Here is a 20,527-nt window from a genome sequence, read left to right as displayed (position 1 = left end):
AGTAGGTGAGATTTAAACATCCCTTCCAAAACAAATTATTCTATGATCAGGATTATTTTTCCTATTTATGTTACTTTGCTTATATTAACAGTGGATTTCAGTTACCATTTAAAATACCCTGCCAGCTTTTATTGGCAGTACCTTGAGTAATTTCATCTCAGCAAGCTTAGTCATGCCTTTGTTCACTCTGCACAGTACAGGAGCTGGTGCAGCTCTTTGGAGCTTCACAGGGAACTGTTTAGGAACTGCTGACACTATTTTCCATGTAGTACTGTGTCATGCTGAACAAGCTAGACTTTCAGGATGAATAATTTATCAACTGCCCATATTTATTCTGGATTGAATGGATTTCACTTTTCTGCAGAATACACAAGCTGGTTTCAGAGAGAGCACTATGTACAAGGACTATGACCCAACAGTAAATTAATGCCCTACTGACACAAAACAACCCATGAGCACCAACAGTATTGCAGCAAAGACCAACACAGGTTGGTGGGGATGTGAGCAGCCTTTGAAGTAGCAAAGGTCAGATTACACGTGGAAAGCCAGTGCAGGCAGCATGTTCCACACCTTTCCCACCTACCCCTGTGGTGTTTGTGAGGTCCCCAGGACGAGGTAAGAGATGAGAATTTGACTCCCTGTTCTCAGAAGGCTGGTTTATTATTTTATGATATTATAGTAAAAGAAATTCTATACTAAAACTATACTAAACCATAGAGAAAAGATACATCAGAAGGCTAGAAAAGAATGAATAATAAAAACCCATGACTCCTCAGAGCCTCAACACAGCTGGACCATGACTGGTCATTAAATTGAAACAATTCACATGCTGGGTAAACAGTCTCCAAATCACATTCCAAAGCAGCAAAACAGGGAGAAGCTGAAGCTTCCCAGATTCCCAGGAGAAGAAATCCTGGCAGAGGGATTTTTCAGAAAATATCATGGTGCCATACCCCTTCTGCAGTGCAGCAGCCAAATCCTGTGTCCAGTCTCGGGCCCCTCATTACAAGGACACTGAGGGGCTGGAGTGGGCCCAGAGAAGGCAATGGAGCTGGGAAAGGTCTGGAGCACAAATCTTGTGAGGAGCTGCTGAGGGAGCAGGGGGTGTTTAGCCTGGAGGAAAGGAGGCTTAAGAGGGACCTTATCACTCTCTACAGCTGCCTGAAAGGAGGGTGTAGCCAGGTCAGGGTCTGTCTCCTCTCCCAAGCAATCAGTGACAGGAGAACAGGAAATGGCTTCAGGCTGTGCCAGGTGCAGTTCATGTTGTGCATCAGGAAGAGTTTCTTCACTGAAGGGGTGGTTATGCACTGGAATGGGCTGCTCAGGCAAGTGTGGACTCACCACCCCTGAAGTGTTCAAGCAGCAGCTGGACATGGCATTTAGTGCTATACTTTAGTTGACATGGCGGTGTTCAGTCAAAGCTTGGACTTGATCTTGGCAGTCTATTCCAAAGTTTATGATTCTATGATTCCTTGATACTGTCACTCTCCTCTTTCCACTACAAGCAAGTTTTCATACTCCTGCACCATGTGAACATCTACAAACTCACCACTATGTAGCTACTTCTTCCTCTACCCTCTCCAGCAGCTGCAGCTGCACCAGTCCTGGAAGAGAGGGACAACCACATCCCACAACTCCTATCTCCTTGTGTCCACAACACTTACCTAACAGCCCATCATTGCCATTAAATGTTGCAGTGTAGAAATCCTGTGAATTAACCTCTTCAGAGTTAGAAAATAGACAACTCACAAGTTGCATCAAATATGCCTGCATTCTGCTCCTCTCAGATTCTGAATCGTGCCTGTGACAAAACCTTCCTCACATGCTGCTTTATTTGTGGCATACAGATGTAGAGAATGAAAACAAGGATTCTTACAGACCATCTGCTGCATGCTGTGGCTTAGCACTAGGATGCTAAGCTGTTGGGTTCCATTTCTGGCTGTTTTACCTATGGACATGATTCACTGCCAGCTTTACTCCTCTTAGTCTCAGCTGACTCAAGAACTGCTTTTCTCATGACTTCTCCTCCACCACCCAACATCCCTCTGCATCCATGAGAAAATAACTGCAGTCAGCGACCATGGAACACAGCTTGAAATTCTGCCCTGCAGCTCTTCTCTGGGGCAGAGCTGGTGGGCCACCACCAGCTGGAGTAGGCACCCAGCCAACATACCAAAGTCCAGCTCATCAGCAATCTCAGCCTGAAGCCCCATCCTGTGCTGCTGTGTCCCAATGATCCCATTCTGTCTGATAATTAAAAGTAGGCCTCTCCTCTTGCCCTGAGGGCAAGGCATGCAGACATTTCATGGTCACATTTTCAGGTTGATCCTTCTTACACACACACACACACACACACACACACACATACCATTTATCTCCCCCCCAGCAATTTCCAATAAGTGATTGCTACCCTGACCAAGACACTTAACCAGGCACTGAATTCAGGACAAGAAAGAAAAAAGTTCTTACATATATATGTACATTTAAGCAGAGACACACGACAAAAATAATCTACAGATATAATAACTTTTTATTTACGTAAGCTGAGGATGTGTATTTGGCTCAGGACTTTTTATCCATGATTTTAAAGAGACTGACTGCAAATAATATAAAAAAATAAAAAATGTAAAATTAATCAATATTTTCAAAATTGTCACAAATTTTGAAAACACTTGTATAAATCCTGCAAACTTTGTGTACCCTTAAAGGGGCATAATTTAGTTACCACATATAATGATATTTGAAAATATTAGTACTTTACCCTAAAGTTTCAACATAGACATATTCATGATGAGTGTAATTTCAGAGGGTATCAAAAGTGATCATGGTTAGAAAAATATACATACTTTTGCTTCTGGAAAAGAAAAAGTCATTTGAAATATCCATCAAATAAAATACTAAATAAAGTCTCTCCACAGATTTTTCTCACAGTCCAAGATAAAATGGATGTTTATACACAGCTTATGCAATCTGTCATTTTCAAGGTAGAGTCACAGTTTCACCAGTACAGAAGAATAAAAACCTGTTACTACTCTCCAGACTGCTGGCTGCACCCATGTGTGATTGTTTAGGCATGCCAAAAGAGCAGAGCCATACAGTGATATCCAAACAAATCATAAGAAAGGCAGAGAAAATGCAGATGCACAAGAGCAAAGGAAATCACACTGGTAACATCAAGAGGAATAGTGACCAATAGGAATAGACATGAACTCTTTAGTAGCATGCAGTAATTCCTACAGGAAAAATAATCCCACCACACTCCAAGTATTAAAAGGACACTTTCATGGTGCTTTTCATTAATTTTCAGAAGTAATATTAAAGATTACTGTCTACTGGAAATAGCCTGGACTTAATTTGTTTCAGTGGATACAGTTTGTTGCTGTGCTTCAGTTCATGGCAGTGTTAAACTTCAGTTGCACACACACCAAGCAGAACAACCCCAAACTTCCAAGGTTTTGAAAGGAAATGAGAAGAAATTTTCAAAAACATGTGCTTTCACTACCTGAGTGCATTGCAGTAGCCAACAAAGCAAAGATTTGGTTATTACTTGTTAAAATGAATTCTGGTGTAAAGAAGGAATTCAGAAGAGCAACATGGCACTTGCAACAGTAACTGAAATTAAAGATATAGTGACACATCAAGATCTGACATCCTTTACAGTGTCCTTTTAAGTGTCAACAGACCAGTATCTTAGCTGCAACTGAAACAGAACAGATGCAAATCCTAATGGAATAACCAAATCGAGAATATTATGCTATTTCACAGTAATAAAGTCTGTGGAACTACTGAACAGAAAAAAGCATGAAGGATAATAGCAGCATATGGTTTACAATTTTCACTTCTCAGTTTATTAATATTAGTGGTGCACTCAGCAATGCATAAAGCAAGGAAAGAAATTCTGTCAAAACTGGCAATTATCTACCACGTCAACACTTAATTATGGTCTTTGTAAACAGCTAACTCCTTTTTGAACTTAAATTGCAAAGAAAAAATATTTACATATAATATATATGTATAGAACCACAAAACCAAAATTAAGTTAAAACCTTATCAAGGAAATTGCATTTTGAGGAGAACATGATACAATATTAAATAATACACGTCCAAAGATTTTGAAGGCATTGTGATTTTCATGCTTTCTTCCTCCAGTCACTTTCCCCTGGATTTTAATAGACTAAATACTTCATTTCAGAGTAAATAAGTGGAAATATTATAGAGCAGCTCCGGTAAAGAATGGCTCCACTACTGAAAATTGCTCGAGGCGTGGTGATCCAGGACTCTGACTTAAAGCAAAAATAAACAGCATACAAGGCCACAGCAAAGAAGTGGCCAATCAGTACCATTGGTTTGGGAGATAACCTGCATTAAAAATAAACAGATAAAACTAGTAAATAAACAGCATCAAAAAGAACTGAAAAATTTCCATTTTACAAATAGAGATCACACACCCCCTTCTGATTTAGGCAGATCTGGTCCTGCCAACTCAACTGAAAAATACAAACTTGGTTTTCTTGGGCTGCTCCACACTCTGCATCCCCTTCTATGGCAAGGCCAACATACACTGCTGCTTTCTCTTCATTTCTAGTTCTCTTTGTCTACCTCTTACTCTTTGTCTTCCCCCAAAGGAATATTTTAAACAGGCTTTTCAGTTTTAGCTCTCAGTCCAAAAGGAGAGAAATATAAAAGCACATTCTCCCATGTTCAGAGTAGTAGGGTTTACTGTGCATTCACAAATTTCTGAGAGGTCATTCAAACACCTTCCTAGCTAGAGATTTCCTTGTTCCTTACAGGTTTTCATGGGAGGCCTCACCCAACACTACTCTCAGCTTGTCAAGTAGGAAACATCTCCACCAGCTCCTCTGGACCCCTCTACCTTATTCAAATTCCTGAGCCACCTACACTAGGGGCTACCAGCTTTTTAGTGGCCTTTTTATGCATGAAAAAAAAAAAAAAAGAAAAAAAAAACAAACCAGCACTTAAAGACACAATTTCTCATATAGTTCCAACCTTCAGTATAATCTTAAAACCTAGGCTCATGTGGGCCATCCTCCCTGTGTTGAGCAGCCTGATGGCAGCAAAGCAGATCTCTCAGGGGCTCACAATAACCCCTGCCAGCACAGTGAACTTACACTGAGAGCAATCCAACAGGACCTGCAACACATTCTCCTCCAAGTCTGAAGTAATGGAAACAGGCTTTCTTTAGCTGATGCAAGGAATCTACAAAATTAATTAAAATTAATAAAACAGATATAATCAACACATACTGAAACATTTTTCTGCATGTACAATACTGATATTAAATGCAGGACTTTGGTAGCTGTTGTTCTGTTCAATTCAGCTGGACTTTAGGCTACTTTTATTTTTACAAAGTGTAGTCTTACAGAGTCTACATATTTTCATATTAACAGACAATTGTTTTCTTTGGTTTGTTATTTAGTCCTAACTCCAGACTTGCCTTCACAATGCTAAAACTCTATCTAAAAATCTAGGCAGAGAACACAAGAAAACTAATTTAAATTCTTTGATTGATATATTTTCAATATATAACAATATATACACACACAGACATGGACATCCCCTTCCCAGTCATATTTATTTACCAAGTTGTAATTAATCAGAGGTTAACTTTAAGATATATTTACCATCTGTGGCAGCAAAGAGCTCATAAAGTGCCTGGGCAAGAACATTCACTACAAAAGAATGAGATTTTTTTCTTGACCAGTAAAATGTTCTTTTTGCCTGAAAAAAAAAAAAAAAGAAAAAGAAATATTTCTGTCAGTAAATACAAAGGAACATTCAAAAGATTCCCAAAGAGGCAAGGTGGCAAGAGTCATGCTCATGGATATGTAGAAGGGATTTAGTGATATGCTAGATTGATTCCAAGCTAGGTCATTAAGGAATTTCAAAAACTTGTTGAACCAGTTATCCAGGCTCCCTTTACCTTAAATATAGGAGGGAAAAGGTAGTTCCAGAGCATGTTTCTCATCCTACAGGGGGTGTCTGGGATACAGCTGAAACTTGAAGGATAATGCTCAGCTAGTTCCCTCAATTTACTGGTAATAAATAGGAAATGACCAAGTCTGAGGTGACTAGCTGCCACAAAAGTGTCTGCATGTGGTGAGACAATTTCGGGTAAGTCTTGAACTGTCCTGGCATACAGGGTTCCTCTAGGTGCCTCTCAATTTTCAAATGCACTTTGGGAATCATCTACTTGTAGTCTACAATACACTACCTGTAATTTAGCCAGGACAATATGCCTAGCCCTGTTAAAAACAGTAAACAAATAAATAAATCTTATTATCTACTCATTAGAATTCTGGGACTAAGTATCACAGAAAAAATAAACCTTGCATGAACACCGATGGAGCAGATCCTGGGAAAGAAGGATCCCTTCTAATTTACTACTCAGATTAATGCAGCAGGCAAGAGGCCAGTGGAGGCTGAGATGTCTCTTGAAAGACTGAGTACACAAGCTCATTATTGTCCAAGTTCCACTCACATAAGTGTAATGGTTCAAACCCACCACATTTAGGATCAATCTGGTTAAAAATGCCCTATGAAAATGGGAATATCAGGTTATCCCAGCAAAGCATCCTGACTAGACACAGCACACAAGTCTCCTTAAGAAAACACAGCAGGTCCGTGTGCAGTCTTGAAACAGCACAGCAGTTAATTCACACCCACTGGTGAATGCCTGATATCTGATTATTCCAGCCAAAGCTTTGAAAACTGCTATGCCTCACCAGTAACTTACTTGTTCTGAGTTGCATAAAACTTAGAAGTGTGTCACTGAAGTGCAGCACAAGCTGTCTAAAATAAGTCCAAAATAAAGAATCACCTTAAGAACATCAGAATCTTCATAAAGGTCTGGGATATCCTGGAGCAAACTTCTCCATATTTTAACATCATTTAAAATAACACTCATTCCTCCACCAGTTAGAGGGTGTCTTATATTATATGCATCTCCTAAAAGAAGAACACCTAGGTAGAAGAGAAAAAACAATAGGATACTGCACATCTGCTATGGAATCTTAAAATTGAAATCCTCTATAAAAAACATCAAACTTACTAAGAATTCATTCCCACCAGAAAATAAGATGTATAGCAACTAGAAAATAAAAAGCAAAAACCACAAAGTATGTCTTTTAATTTAAAGGCTTAAAAAAGCTTAAAGATAATCAAGGTCAAACTATTTTTTCTCTATAGGTATGCATGTTCATGTGTCAAAGAACACACTTTTTAAGTTAATTTCTTTAATTTTTTATCATTTTTTTTCTTAGAAAGGCCACATTGTATAAGCTTGAGCAACTGAGTAAATTAAACTTACAGATAAAGCAGGCATTGACTTAACATCTGGTGTCAACGTAAACATTCCAGTTAAATGTTGCCCAAGGTACACATTTTCAAAACATTATTTTTTATAGAAGATTTATGAGACAGTTAAATTGAACAACAAATATACATCCAAGACAACAAAGTCTTATGCCCCAGAAGATGTTTATAATGCCTTTTTTCCTCCTTTTATTTCATAATACCCACCTTTCTTGTTTACAGCTGAGGGAGGCAAGAAGCTGGCTGGCATAGTCCTTAAACGATCATTCTGAACTGCTATTAAGAATGGCTCCTTTAAATGATCTGCAACAACCAAATATTTTAGTTACAGTAGTTAGACAAAGACACAAAAAATTTATATACAATGCATTTTAATCTCTTTGGGATATCACAGAGTGAATGGTGTGGGTTGGAATGGGACCTTGAAGATCATGTAGTGCCAACCTCCCTGCCATGGGAGGCGAGACTTTCCCTCAACCAGACTGCTCAGAGCCCCATCCAACCTGTCTTTCAACATGTCCAGGGATGTGGCAACCACAACCTCCCTGAGCAACCTGTTTTAGTGCCCCACCACCCTCACAGTAAATAATTTGTTCCTAATATCTAATCTAAACCTACTCTCTATTTGAACTCATCCCCCTTGTCCTGTCACTGATGCCCTTGTCAATAGTTCTGCCCCATCTTTCTGGTAGAGTCCCTTCAGGTACTGGAAGGCCACAATTAGGTCCCCCCAAAGCCTCTCTTTTCCAGACTGAACAAATCCAACTCTCTCAACCTCTCCTATGGGAGGGGCCCTCCACCCCCCCGGTCAACTTGGTGGCCTCCTCTGGATCATTCCAACAAGTCAATGTCCTTCCTGTGCTGGGGACCCCAGAGCTGAACTGCTGACCTCACAGATGTGAGCTGAACAAACTTCTGTGTCTTGTGTGGTGTGCAACCAAAGAAGGGTAAATGGCTCCTGAAACAGTGACTGTGCACACGGAAAAAGCCACACGTTTCTATTAATTCAATGAAATGTGTCTCCTTTTTTTTGACATAAATAAATGTAACAATTCTCTAGAAGCCTTTCCAGACTCACCAGGTAGTTGTGGATGAATGGTCTCAATCATGTACTCTTTTAAATTTTTTGGCATTTCCCCTCGAATATCAACAAGGACCCGAGTTTCAGTTGAAGAAATCTTATAGATTAGCACTGGACTTGTTTTAGCTAAAACAAGTTCAGCATAATTAGCTTTAAACTGTGATGCATCCTTAAAAAGAAAAGAAGGGGAAGAAAGATTGAGACTGATTAATGAAAGGGTATTAAACATCAGACATACAAAATTAATTTTCTAAAACACTTTTAAATAAAATTCTCTATCATATTAAGCTTGTGTTATTATTCTCTTGAATGAAGAAATGTTTTCAAAAAGAAAGTTCTGAATTTCAGTGTAGCAACAATTCTTTTGCCAATACATATTAATATTTACTAGAATCAGTAACTTATCCATTTCATTTGAATGCCTCACCAAGATTTAATATATGCCATTAAAAACCTGTAACATAATCAATGCAGGAGTTTTCAGTAAGATAATTTTGTTTTCCTTTCATAAAGAAAGTGGTGGGAGGGAAAGAAATCCACTAGTCTAAATATAACTACTTGGAGACACAACTGAAGAAGAATCACAGGGCCTTATCTAAAGAGATCTTAAAGGAGATTCCAAAAGTAGACAAACTTGGGCAGTGCTAACTGGATTAGAGACCCAAAAAGTACTGGAGTTCCTACCACTCAGTGTTCCCAGTCTAGTGAAAATTCTGTTAGCTTCAGTTCATGCTTAATTATTTTTGCTGTTAATGCATCAGTTAATGCAGCAGACACAGAGTGAAAGAACCAGACAGGATTTCTGCCTGGATTCTCCAACCACCCAGCTACCAACCCAGATTCCCAGTCCAAAACCAGGACACCGCCTTCTCTCTTGAAGTTTGTAGGTCCTGAAGGCAAAACTGTTCATATAGGTTACAGGGTGCCCCACCTTCAGCAACAGCATAGTGGTTTATATAGTATTCTACTTAAAAGTTACCTTCAAAATGCAACCAACAAAATGGGATGAAACAGTAACTTTGCTGGATATCAAGTTTTTCCTGAATTTGGAGAAAAGTCCATCAGCTACAACTGTAAGTGGAGCATGAAGTTCCTGCAGCATAAATGAAAAATAAAGATAAGACACCATCAATTTTGCTACAGAACAATGAGAAGCAATTCCCAACATAGGTATTAAAAATACTGTGGGGTATGCCTTCCTTGTATTCATACTTATCTATTTGCTACACAAGCTGATCTAACAATATACTCCAGCTTTTTTAGAAAATACAGCTATGGGAACTGTATAGAATAAAGATAAGTATTTGCTCCCTTCAGGCTGTAACGCTCACAGAAGAAAAAAGAAAACAAAATGAATTTCAAATTAAAGAACTATGTATAAGCAGCTAAAGAAAACCAAACCAAAGTATAACAAACTGACAAGCTGTAAGCACATAGGCTCTTCTTTAAAAGACCGCAAAGAGAGCTCTGAGCAGTTCCAAATTTACTTAGGAACTAGACAAATAGTATATATATGGACAAAATACAAATCTGAGTAAACTCACCAGGTTCAGCCTGAAGGTCTGTGCAAATTCTTAATGCTTAACACAAACATTCTTCTTGAACATAATTCCAGTTACTAAAATGTACTTTTATGCCTTTTACTTTTATGGTCATACAACAACATTATTATTCTAGGAAGCATTTAAAGGTAGGTGTTTCCTTCTATCTACAGCTTTCTCAGTGTCAATATATTCAGTGATTGAACTTCAAATGACAATAGATTTACAACAAGCATTAGTACTCAGCTTTCAGTGATTTCATCTGCTTGGTATAAGCAGTAAGAAGTATTTCTCCTTTTAAGCTTTCAGTTTGTAAGTAAGGCAAAAAAAGCACACTGTGTTTCATTAGTACTCCTAGGAAATCTTTTACTATTCTATGGGTGAGTCACTCAGTGAGTTCCTCTATGAGCAGTTGCCACCAGTATTGGAGTGAATTCATAAAATCATAGAATATTCTGAGTTGGGGGGGACTCGCAAGGATCTTCAAGTCTGACTCCACTTGGTCACACAAACCTTAACATCTTTTGCTGTGTGAAGGGAAGTTGGACAAAATCAGATGACAGTAGATGTGAGTAAGATAAAACATGTTTTATGCACCTGTTCTTATAGAAGTGAGCTCCTGAGTAGAGTTACCTCTACTATGAATTCACCTCTTTCCTATGGATTCCTAGCTTGGATGACTGCAAGCTCTAATTTTTCCTGCAATTAGACCAAAGTCACCTGTCCATATCAGTTTCCTGCTGTCTAATGAGTAGAACACTCATGCTACAATTCTTCCACAGTCAACACAATTAAATTTGAGCCTATTCAGTTGCCTAGTTTTGAAACACTGTATAAGTTTTAGCATACTGGCTAGTTTGAACCTCATTTAAGAGAATAAAAATCTCAGAAGTAATGTGGTGGAGACCGTAGGATGGAAAGAACAGAAAAACACATACACAGCACAGGCACTTTTCTTTATAAAAGCAGGCTAAGGAATGCAAACAGGCTTGAGTTTGGGGTTTTTATTCAGCTAAGAGCTTCCTAGCTGTAAAAACTCCCAGGTAGGGAAACACAGTAAATAGAAATGTTTAATGGAAATTTCTTATATACCAGATTTCTAAAATCAAAGAAGATCTAAGCCAGCAAATGAAACAGCTCTTTCCAGCCACAGAACTTTAGCATTCAGTGCAAAACATGAATTTGTTCATCCCCAGTATAGAGACAGGAAACTTAAAGCCTTTAGAACAACATCCAGACTTTCAGGAAAGATGCAGGCTAGAACACTGGTCACCCCGTGTTCAAATAAGCCACACTTAAAATTACAACAATAACATCCATAAGTGTGTGAAGCTTAAAAACAGAGCTCAAAACAAAACATGCACGTTCTCCTTCTACCCCTCAAACAAAATAAAACAAAAACACCCTTCTATGTTCCGGATGATAAAGCCAATTGAATTTGGGAAATAAATCCCAACAAACACCCTTCTCCCTGCAAAAAATCCTCCTCCTCTCGAATATCCCTGTCTTTCCCATACCTGTGATTCAGTGGTTTATTCTCTTTCCTAATACAGTTTCATTTATTTTACATGGCAGCTAAAACAGACCAAGGAACAGACTTGGAACTCACTCCTCCTCCAGCTACCTCAAGAGGGGTCAAGGGTGTTGTTACTTCTCTGCTCTGTTGCAGCACTTAGCCATTGAGTGGCTGAAATGGCACTTGTGTGAGGACAGTCTAAAACCAGCTTGCTCCCCTAAGCTTTGGCAAGTACTTTTAAAAGGCTCTCTCCTATTTGGTTCTGTGCCACCAGTCCCATCTCTAAATGACTTAGAGATGGAAAGATGTCAGAGACGTCTGATCTTAGAGATCTGAGCAGGATCTTCCAGCTACTCAGGGACTTTCTCCATCTAGTAAGGAGGGGAGCACAGCATGGGCAGGTTCCCATCTTTCCCATCAGAGTGCATCTACATAACTTTAGGCAACAAAGGAACTTCAAAGTACACAAAGATGATCACAAATTTGGTTTTCCTGGAGAAAAACTGGTCTCTCCTAAGTTCACACAGTTTCATAGCATTTAGCCAGCAGTTTAGCTGCCAAAATTTTTTTTCTGTCATCCAAGAAATGACAAGACAGAACTTTCACTATCAAAAAGTAATTTCTTCATTTTCAGTCCCTCACTAGATGGTGGAAGTATATGTGGAAATGCAGACCACTACATGCAGCTGAAGCACAAATCTTAATATATTTTTCTTTTCACCAGAAACTCTTGAAAGACTTTAAACTCCAGACTGTGGAAACCCAGAGCACTGGGAATATTTCTCTGCCTGCTCTGGGGTGTCCTGACCCCCAGGGGAGCACTGACTTTGACCCTCATTCATGGAGAAAGTTTCCTAGGCTTCAAGATAGACCAGAATCCACAAAAGTGTGAAATAGATTATAGAGAATAGTGTAGGTGTATCACTTGGTGAGAAATTTAGGTTTTGGGATTTTTAGTATGTTGTGGATGGAAGCAAGATGGAGGGCACAGGGTGTCATCCTGGGTTTCTTCTTCATGCTGCTTCTTCCATCTTCTTTATGAGTTTGGGTGGCATTTTGTAATTGGAGAGAAAACTCCTCAATGTGGGCTCTTTGGGATCAGTTATTGGGTAAAAAGGGAAAATAACGTAGGTGTCAGTTCTTAATTGGATAGTTTAGTCTTAAAAGACCTTGTAACAAGAGATTGTTGGCCATTTTGTGCCTTGCTAACGAAATGCTGCTGAACTCACAGTAGGGAGACTGTTTTACTGATAAGAAATAATAAACACTTGAGTCCAAACATGAAATACCATCTCAAGTGCCTTCAATCCAGACCCAGAGAAACCACAATGATACCACCACACCAGACATATGAATAATGAAACAAATAATGAACTGAATTCTCCAGAGAAACTGAAAGCAGAAGCTTCATAAGAAGTTGTAACAAGAATTCCCATATTCCCAGACTGTATGCACTAGAAAATAATCTCCCTTTATTGAATCTTTGGCTTTCTTGATAACTACATTACTTCTGTACCAGTGGTCTGAAATAGAAGCTTTTAAAAAATTATATATGTAAAGCAACCCTCAATTTTCTCAACAGTTTAACAAAGATTATAACAGAAAGCTCTTACCTTAGTGTCACCAGTTTCTTTGTCCTTGTACTGAACACCCACAACACAGTCATCTTCCTCAAGTAACTGTAACACAGTCCCTTCAATGAATTTTGCACTGAAAGGAAACAGAGGAGTTAAAACAGAGGAGGATTAATGATGCCAGCATTTCAAGGCACTAGACAAAGATAGAAAACCAAATTTTCAACAATGTTGTCTCTGCCAACATGATTAAGATTTTGCAAAAGAAGGGTTCTTGAACACTTTCTGAAGCCACATTAAATGTCAAAAAGTGTTGGTCATAAATTTCACTTTGACACTACCTTTGGTTTGATACCTGAATATTCAAAAGACCATACTGTTTATCATAAACATCCTGTCACTTAGTAGAATCTCCAGCTGTGCCCCACGGCCCTATGAGAGATGCTGAGAGGAGTTTCACACCTAATAATGGTCAGAAATCAGGGAGCAGCCTGTGTTATCCCTGCTAAAAGCTAGGAATCACTGACAATGCAGGTAAGAACTAACTGAGAAGAATTAAAGAGCAGGATCAGCAGCACTTAAACCCTTAACATGAATACTAGATAAAAGTCAGGCACGTAATTCTCAGAGCAGCCCAAACTAACCTAACCTGCTTAGGACACAGATATCTAGTTTGCCACCTCAGGAATTTGGGAGAGAGTTCTGGATTTTTTCTATTTATGCTTTTAAGGTTCTGCTAACATGTTCGAGTGGAGCATACCCTGCTTCCATCTCCCAATCAGAGCTATTTTGAGTTCAGAAATTAAATCTCTCTAAACTTATATTCTTTGTTGGGTCCAAGCTCTTAGACCTGCTCACAGCACTTCAGACTAAGCAGCTTGAAATGGGACACTCAATCTCCTGCAAATATTCCATATTCAGATGTAATTCCACAGCTTTAAGAACTGAGCTCAAGGTGCATGTGAGAATACAACAGTTTGCTATTTTAGGCTCTTAAAAGGAATACAAGCATCTCAATTAATGGTTTTTTCCCCTGGCATGCAGCACAGACATTTCAGAGCAGCTCATGACGGGCTTAATTTGACAATAAACAGGCATGTTGGCTGTATCAAAATATGAATGGTTATGAGTGAGCACTCAACAGAAACCTCAACAGCAAGGCACTGCAGCAGCATGCCAGGGAATCAGAGTCCTGCAGATCCTATCAGCTCTAAGTTTCTATTATAGCTGTCATTTCAGTTACCTGAGTGCTCACTTTTTCATCACATTCTCATCCACTATAAGTGAGTTTATAATTATATATTATTAGTTTATTATTATAAACCAATGATGCCCTACCTCCTTCTGCAGCAAAAATAACTTTACTTATCTGAAATACATTCATATTGCCTAGTGCTTATAAAGAGGATATACTAACCACTAATAATAATCCCCTATATCTTCAAAAGCTTTGTAATAAAAGCCAAAATCTCCTGGCACTATTAAGAGTTCTTGATCTTTCACTGCACATAAACATGCAGTTTTCTATGCCCCAAATTAAATGGCAAGCAAGCATACGCAGAACAAACATCCAGGAGTGTGTGGAAAATGGGAAAGAATTTCATTCAAGTCACAAACATGATTTTTGCAAGTAAAAGACTGTGTACAGCTACTGGAGTTTTTCCCACAAGTTGAGCACTCAGATACCCAAATTTCATTGAACTTAGAGCCTCAAGAAGGCTTTAGCTTTCAGAGCTAGTGAACTCAGTCACCATTAATTGTAACTGTACTACAGAGCTGCTATCTTTAGTGCCACTTTTAGTAATTCATATGATATAACAAATATGAAAGGAGAAAGCAATTTTCCACCTCAGAATAAAGATGTCAGGTAAAAATATGATAATGCCATCTGTCCCTTTACAAGGGACAGATGGCATTATGATATTCTTAGGGGAAAAAATTATTTAGGGGGGAAAAAAGACAATACAAAAAAAAATACCACACAGAAAGCAGCACCTAGAATCTATTCTATTTCAATAGAAGTTTACTTCTCATCTCCTTTATAGAAGAAAGAAAACAGTTAAGAGAAAACACCAATTTTTTCTTTTAATTATGAAAAGAAATTGTCTTCAAGATTCTGAAACATACAAATTATTAACTAGAAAGAGCTACTTCCATTTAATGCTCCTTTTTAGTTACTTTGGCTTACTTCTTGCTGTCAAAAAAGAAAGCAAAACAACATACAAATGTAAACGCTTGCTTTCTATCATCACTGATAACATCAGTGTCAAAGCCACATGCTACTGCCCAGTGCAGGAGGGTTGGACCACCTGACCTTTAAAGGACATCCCTTCTAACCCAAACCATTCTGTGACCTAACAAATAGTGCCAGATTTGCCACTCATGCCTTGCCTAAAGAAGTTCTGTGCACTGCTCACCAAGAAGAGGTCACTACTTCTGGTAAAATGCCAAATCCAAGAATCAGCAGAAGAAAATCAACCCTTTGCCTGTGAACTTTTCTCTCACACAGATGGGCAAATATCTGGCCCAATATTTAAAGCCCATACTCCCTTAAAGATTAAGTTGTCCCAAAGTGTGATATATGTGTATGTAACCTATGAACTTGTCTACAGAGATCAGAATGAGTAACTCTAGCTGCTACGTTCTCTCACTCCTGCTCATCACAGCCCTCTGGGTTGGGAAATGGTTAAGGAATCTCATAGAAATGATGGGAACAATGCTTCTGAATCTCTGGATCCCAACTGTGCTGTTCACAACGTGACTCACTTGGGCTCTGCCATAGCTGCCCTTCGGAGGCCCATGATAAACTGGCCATGATGAAAAGATCTTCCACTGGCCACGCGTCCGTCTTCAGATGTTGGATAAGGAATCTCAACCTCCAATTTGCTCTCTAGATCATGAATTATGTAACCATTTACTATTTGTGAATCAATGCCTTCTACTGTATCTGCAAGATAAAAGCCAACAGAAAGATTAAAACAAGTCTTTAAGAAAGCCTAATTATTTATTAAAGGCATTTCTTTACACAGGGTCCAATTTTCTTAAACAAAATACACATATTGAAAGAGTTTTCAAAATAGCAAACTGGAAATACACAAGTGATTTTAATTAAAATGTTAAGTGCAGATAATGTTTTTCCTAATTTTTCCTGCAGGCATGCTTTTACTAAATACATTGTCAAGCATAGTAACTCTTGTGTTACAGATCTATTTACACTTTGAAATGTACCCACCTTCAAGACCCAAGTCTCGAAGAGCATTGAATCCTCCAGGCTGCAGCAATTCTCCAACTATCCTGTCAGGTTCTTTCAGATCCCTCTCTATCACAGTCACCTTCCTTCCATCTCTTGAAAGCACCGTGGCCAAGGAAGAACCAAGGACACCTGATCCCACAATGATAATTTCTGGATCATATTGGGGTGACAGTGTTGTGTTTGGAGCAGTCTCTGTCAGATATACATCTGAGAAGTTCACTTCTCTTTTACCCTTTAGAAAACAAAGCCAAAGTTACACACGCCAATGGATATGTACCATAACCTTGTTAAGAGGGCTGACTTTGGAGCAGCTCTACTCTGAGGCAGGCTACTGAGGGTGCATTGGTAGTTGGAAGGCATCTTGCAGTTTAGTTTTGTCCAAAATTGAATGTGTCATACTCTACAAGGCAACAAAAGCACAACAAGTAGAGAAAAGAAAAAACAATACTGCTGCAAATCAAGACCCTGGCTAAAACCTGCTATAAAAGGCAGTAAGAAAAGGCTGTCCCATATTCTTGTCCTATAAAGTAAGACTGATACCTTCATGCCAGTGAACCACTCCAGCATGGAGGCCTTAGCACTTTTTAATGAAAAAGGTATTAGATTTGCTGGAAAATGTATTTCTCTGGAAAACATACTCCTTTTAAATTATACTCTAACTGAACCTACCTCACTAACTAAACAGCAACTTATGGTAATATTCAGAATGAAAAAGTGTCAGCAGAAGCAGCTGCCTGGGAAATGCTTTTAAGAAATAGTCCTGAAATGAAAACTCATGTAACGTCTAAAAGTATAAGCAAAATCACCATTCATCTATATTTAAAGCTGTTAAGAATTGACATATATTGGACTGGACATCAGTGAATACAGAACTGGTATCTTAAATCAGCTCTATTATAGAACCTTCCCCAATAGCACCTAATCACATACACTTCAAGGTGGAAAATAATTTTAAGGGCAACTCCAATGCAAAGCTGCAAATCATTTCTTCAGCTGATAGATGAGAGTTCAATTCAGTCTTTCACAAATGCCTCAGCACTGCAGCGCTGACATTGGTAAAATATGATTGCATCAGTGAAACACACTGACACCAGAATTTTTAGTGGCCTAGAGTCATGTTTGTATTTACAATACAGCAAGACAGTGCAAAACTATCTGAATTCAGGTAACACAAGAAATTGGAAAAGGCAGGCTTGAAGAGAAAAATTAAATAAAAATCAATAACCTTTGACTTGCAGCCAAAATGAGTTTCATGTATTTCTGTGTGAGGGGTCAGTGCTCATGTGAAATTGCCCAGAAGTACACAGGAAAGGAGCCAAATAGTGCTGACCAGAGATGTACTGGATATCTATGTCCAGTTCATAGTCTTGGATGGCAGGACTCCAGCTAAGCTCCAGGCACCCCCTACAGCTCTCCACTTGTTCCACAGCAAGGGAACAGACTGACTATCTGAGCAAGTCCTACACCTATTGTACAAGCAATAGGTCAGCAATCATTTCCCAGTAACTCCATCTGCAGTTGCATAAACAAATGTGTTTTATCCATAAATATTATGAAGCTCATCAGAGAGTTACAGAATGGCAGAGGTTGGAAACGGTTTCGGACATCATGGGGTCCAAAGCCCCCGTTCAAGCAGGGTCAGAGCAGACTGGCCTGGGCCCTGTTTCGGATACCTCCAAGGATGGAGGCTCTTCCACCTCTCTGGGAACGTTGCAGTGCTTAGTCACCCTGACAGTAAATAGTGCCTCCTAATGCTCAGAGCAAACATCCTCTGCTTCCGTCCGTGCTCAGCACCTCTCATTCTGTCACCAGGCACTGATGGAAAAAGCCTTGGCACAGCCTTCCTTGCACCCTCCCTGCAGGTATTTACACACAGCCTTCTGTTGGGGACAGTCACTCAGCCTCTCCTCATAGGAGAGATTCTCCAGTCCTTCAGCTCTAAAACAGACTGGCAACCGAAGATATTTTTCTGCTACTACAATAAGCTTTTACTCCAAACCTTTCTTAAAACATATTTGTTTTGATACTAGAAAACCCCTGGTCTACCACTTAAGTTTCACTCTTTCTTTTGCCATCCAAAACTGACACAAAATACGACAAATCAAACATCCAGCATCTAAAGACAAACCCTGTCCACCCCTTTCTTAGCTCTTTTCCCTCTCCAGGGCAGAGGGTCAGTGGCCACAGAGGGAGGAGCAGCAGGACTTTCCACCTCACATGCCGCGCCTGAATCCAACTTACCTTTCTGGATTTGGGCTGTTCAACTTGCTGAGACGCCGGGGTGGGTTTGGCCCAGAAGAAGCCAACCAGCGGCAAAGCTGAAAGCAGATCAGAGAGCATCCCCAGGTGCGACTTCTGCTTCTGCTGCTGCCGCTGCCTGGGCCCCCTGAAGTGGTACCTGTAGGACAGCACCAAGCCGAGCGAGAAAAACACCAGCACGGAGAGCAGCACCTCCTTGTTAGCGTAAGTCATGAGGTCTCCACACTTTTTATACACGTAAATGAAAGAGGCGATACCCAGAAAGGTCCACATCATGAGGGTCACTGATCTCGGTTGTGGCTCCAAAGCTTTGCCGCAGATGGATGCTGCCGAAAATAGGGTTTCGTGGAAGGGATGAAAAAACGTATCTATAGAAAAGCGACGATCTCCTTTTCACTGGAAGGTGGGGAGATTTCAATGGAAAAACACAGAGCCACAGAAGAGGAACAAGCCCCACCTCGCCAGGCTGCCACAGGAGCCTGGATAGAGATTCCGAAACCGGAAAAAAACGATGTATAAAACGTCTTCTCAAGAACCCCCTCCCGGACACGCGATGCCGGAGGAGCTGGAGCTCGTCTCACCGCCTCCGGTCACCCCTCGGCCGTGCCCAGCCCCGGCCGGTGCCGGGACTCTCCTCGGCTGGCAGCGGCGATGCTGCCGAGCCCTCACGCCCGGGGATGAGGCAGCGGCGCCACGCGGGGCGGGGGGAGGACGGTGCACGCCCAGGGGGGCGCGGCTGATGCTCTGCTCTACCTGCCCGCACCAGGGCACCCCGCAGCCGCCTCACGGAGAGAAGATGCGGTGCCGCTGCCCCCCTCCTTGACCCGGTCGCGGCGCCTCGCCGCAGGAATGAGGCTGTGGGAGGGAACCAGGGGCAATAGGCGCGAATGGCGAGGACGGCCCGCGGGAGGGGCGGCCCCGCGGCCATGCTAATGAGTAACGGCTGCCGCCGCCCCGCGGGCACCGCGCGCCCGTGCCTCAGGAGCGCCGACCAATCGGCGGCGCTATGCCGAGATGGCGCTATGGCCAGCGACCAATCGGAGCGCCGGTGGGGCGGGGCTTGCGCCCGCCGGGCGATGTGACGCGAAGGGCGGGGCGGAGTTGCCGTAGTGACGGTGAGGGGCGGGGCCGCTGAGGGGCGCTGGTAGGCCGAGGGCAGCGGGCGGCCGTAGGGCCATGTCCCTGCTCGGGGAACGTGAAAGAAAGCAACACCCGTCGGAGAAATCCGAGAATCATGGAACGGTTTAGCTGGAAGCGAAATTGGAAGGTTGGACAGTGACACCTTCCACTAGACCAGGTTGCTCAAAGCCCCATTCAGCCCAACGTTGAACGCTTTCGGGAATGAGGGATCCAGAGCTTCCCTGGGCAGCCTGTTCCAGTGCCTCACAACTCTCGCAGTAAAGAATTTCTTACTGATATCTGATCTAAATCTACTCCTCTTCATTTTGAAGCCATCTCTCCTTGTCGTGTCACTCCATGCCCTTGTGAAAGGTCCCTCTCTGGCTCTGTCGTAGCCCCTTTACACTGGGATGTGCTGTCAGGTCTCCACAGAGGCTTCTCCGAGCTGAACAGCCCCATCACTCCTGGCCTTCTTCACAAGAGAGGTGCTGCATCTCCTCTAATCAGCTTTGTGGCCCTTGTCTGGGCTCATTGGAATGAATCCGTGTGTGTGTTGTGTTGGGCTCCCCACAGCACTCAGGTGAGGTCTCACCAGAGCAGAGCAGAGCCAAGGAGCAGAATCCATTCCCTCATCCTGCAGCCACCCTGCTTTTGATGCACCCCCGAATTAAGCTGAGTTTCCTCTTTTAGCCTTGAACTCCTTAAGGGCACTAACCTGTGGTCCTCCCATTTCTGCAAGAGTGACTTTTCTTGGGCTGTGTACTTGTTGCTATGCAACAATATCAAACGTGTCTGTCTACCACAGCATAACAATATTTAAGTGAGGAATCTGTGAAACACGATAGCACTTCA

At 41.1% G+C, this 20,527-nt stretch overlaps 1 protein-coding gene across 1 annotated transcript; it reads right to left on the bottom strand.

The window, feature by feature from the left end:
• Nucleotides 1-2,512: 2,512 nt before the first annotated feature.
• On the bottom strand, nt 2,513-19,518 carry SQLE (squalene epoxidase). Its single transcript, XM_054635803.2, has 11 exons — nt 18,539-19,518; nt 16,277-16,529; nt 15,811-15,991; nt 13,084-13,180; nt 9,393-9,506; nt 8,411-8,582; nt 7,540-7,635; nt 6,839-6,981; nt 5,643-5,739; nt 5,130-5,217; nt 2,513-4,359 (listed from the first exon to the last, which is right to left on the bottom strand). Exons 1-11 carry the CDS (start codon nt 18,830-18,832, stop codon nt 4,167-4,169), a joined length of 1,728 nt encoding a protein of 575 aa, XP_054491778.1. The 5' UTR covers nt 18,833-19,518; the 3' UTR covers nt 2,513-4,166.
• Between the last annotated feature and the right edge of the window lie 1,009 nt (nt 19,519-20,527).

Source organism: Agelaius phoeniceus, chromosome 1 (genome assembly GCF_051311805.1).
Source record: "Agelaius phoeniceus isolate bAgePho1 chromosome 1, bAgePho1.hap1, whole genome shotgun sequence".
NCBI classification, from domain to species: domain Eukaryota; kingdom Metazoa; phylum Chordata; class Aves; order Passeriformes; family Icteridae; genus Agelaius; species Agelaius phoeniceus.
The sequence above is the reverse complement of the archived record's forward strand: the minus strand, read 5'-3'. Positions and strand labels throughout refer to the sequence as shown.

Bases quoted from the DNA above. Each gene is read 5' to 3' on its own strand.
- SQLE (XM_054635803.2), bottom strand. From the start codon at position 18,832: ATGATGTGGACCTTTCTGGGTATCGCCTCTTTCATTTACGTGTATAAA. The intron at 5,740-6,838 runs GTGATTCTTTAT...TTTTTTTTTCAG, and splicing joins AAGATTCTGATGTTCTTAAG to GCAAAAAGAACATTTTACTG. The intron at 5,218-5,642 runs GTAAATATATCT...TTAATTTTGTAG, and splicing joins GCTCTTTGCTGCCACAGATG to ATTCCTTGCATCAGCTAAAG.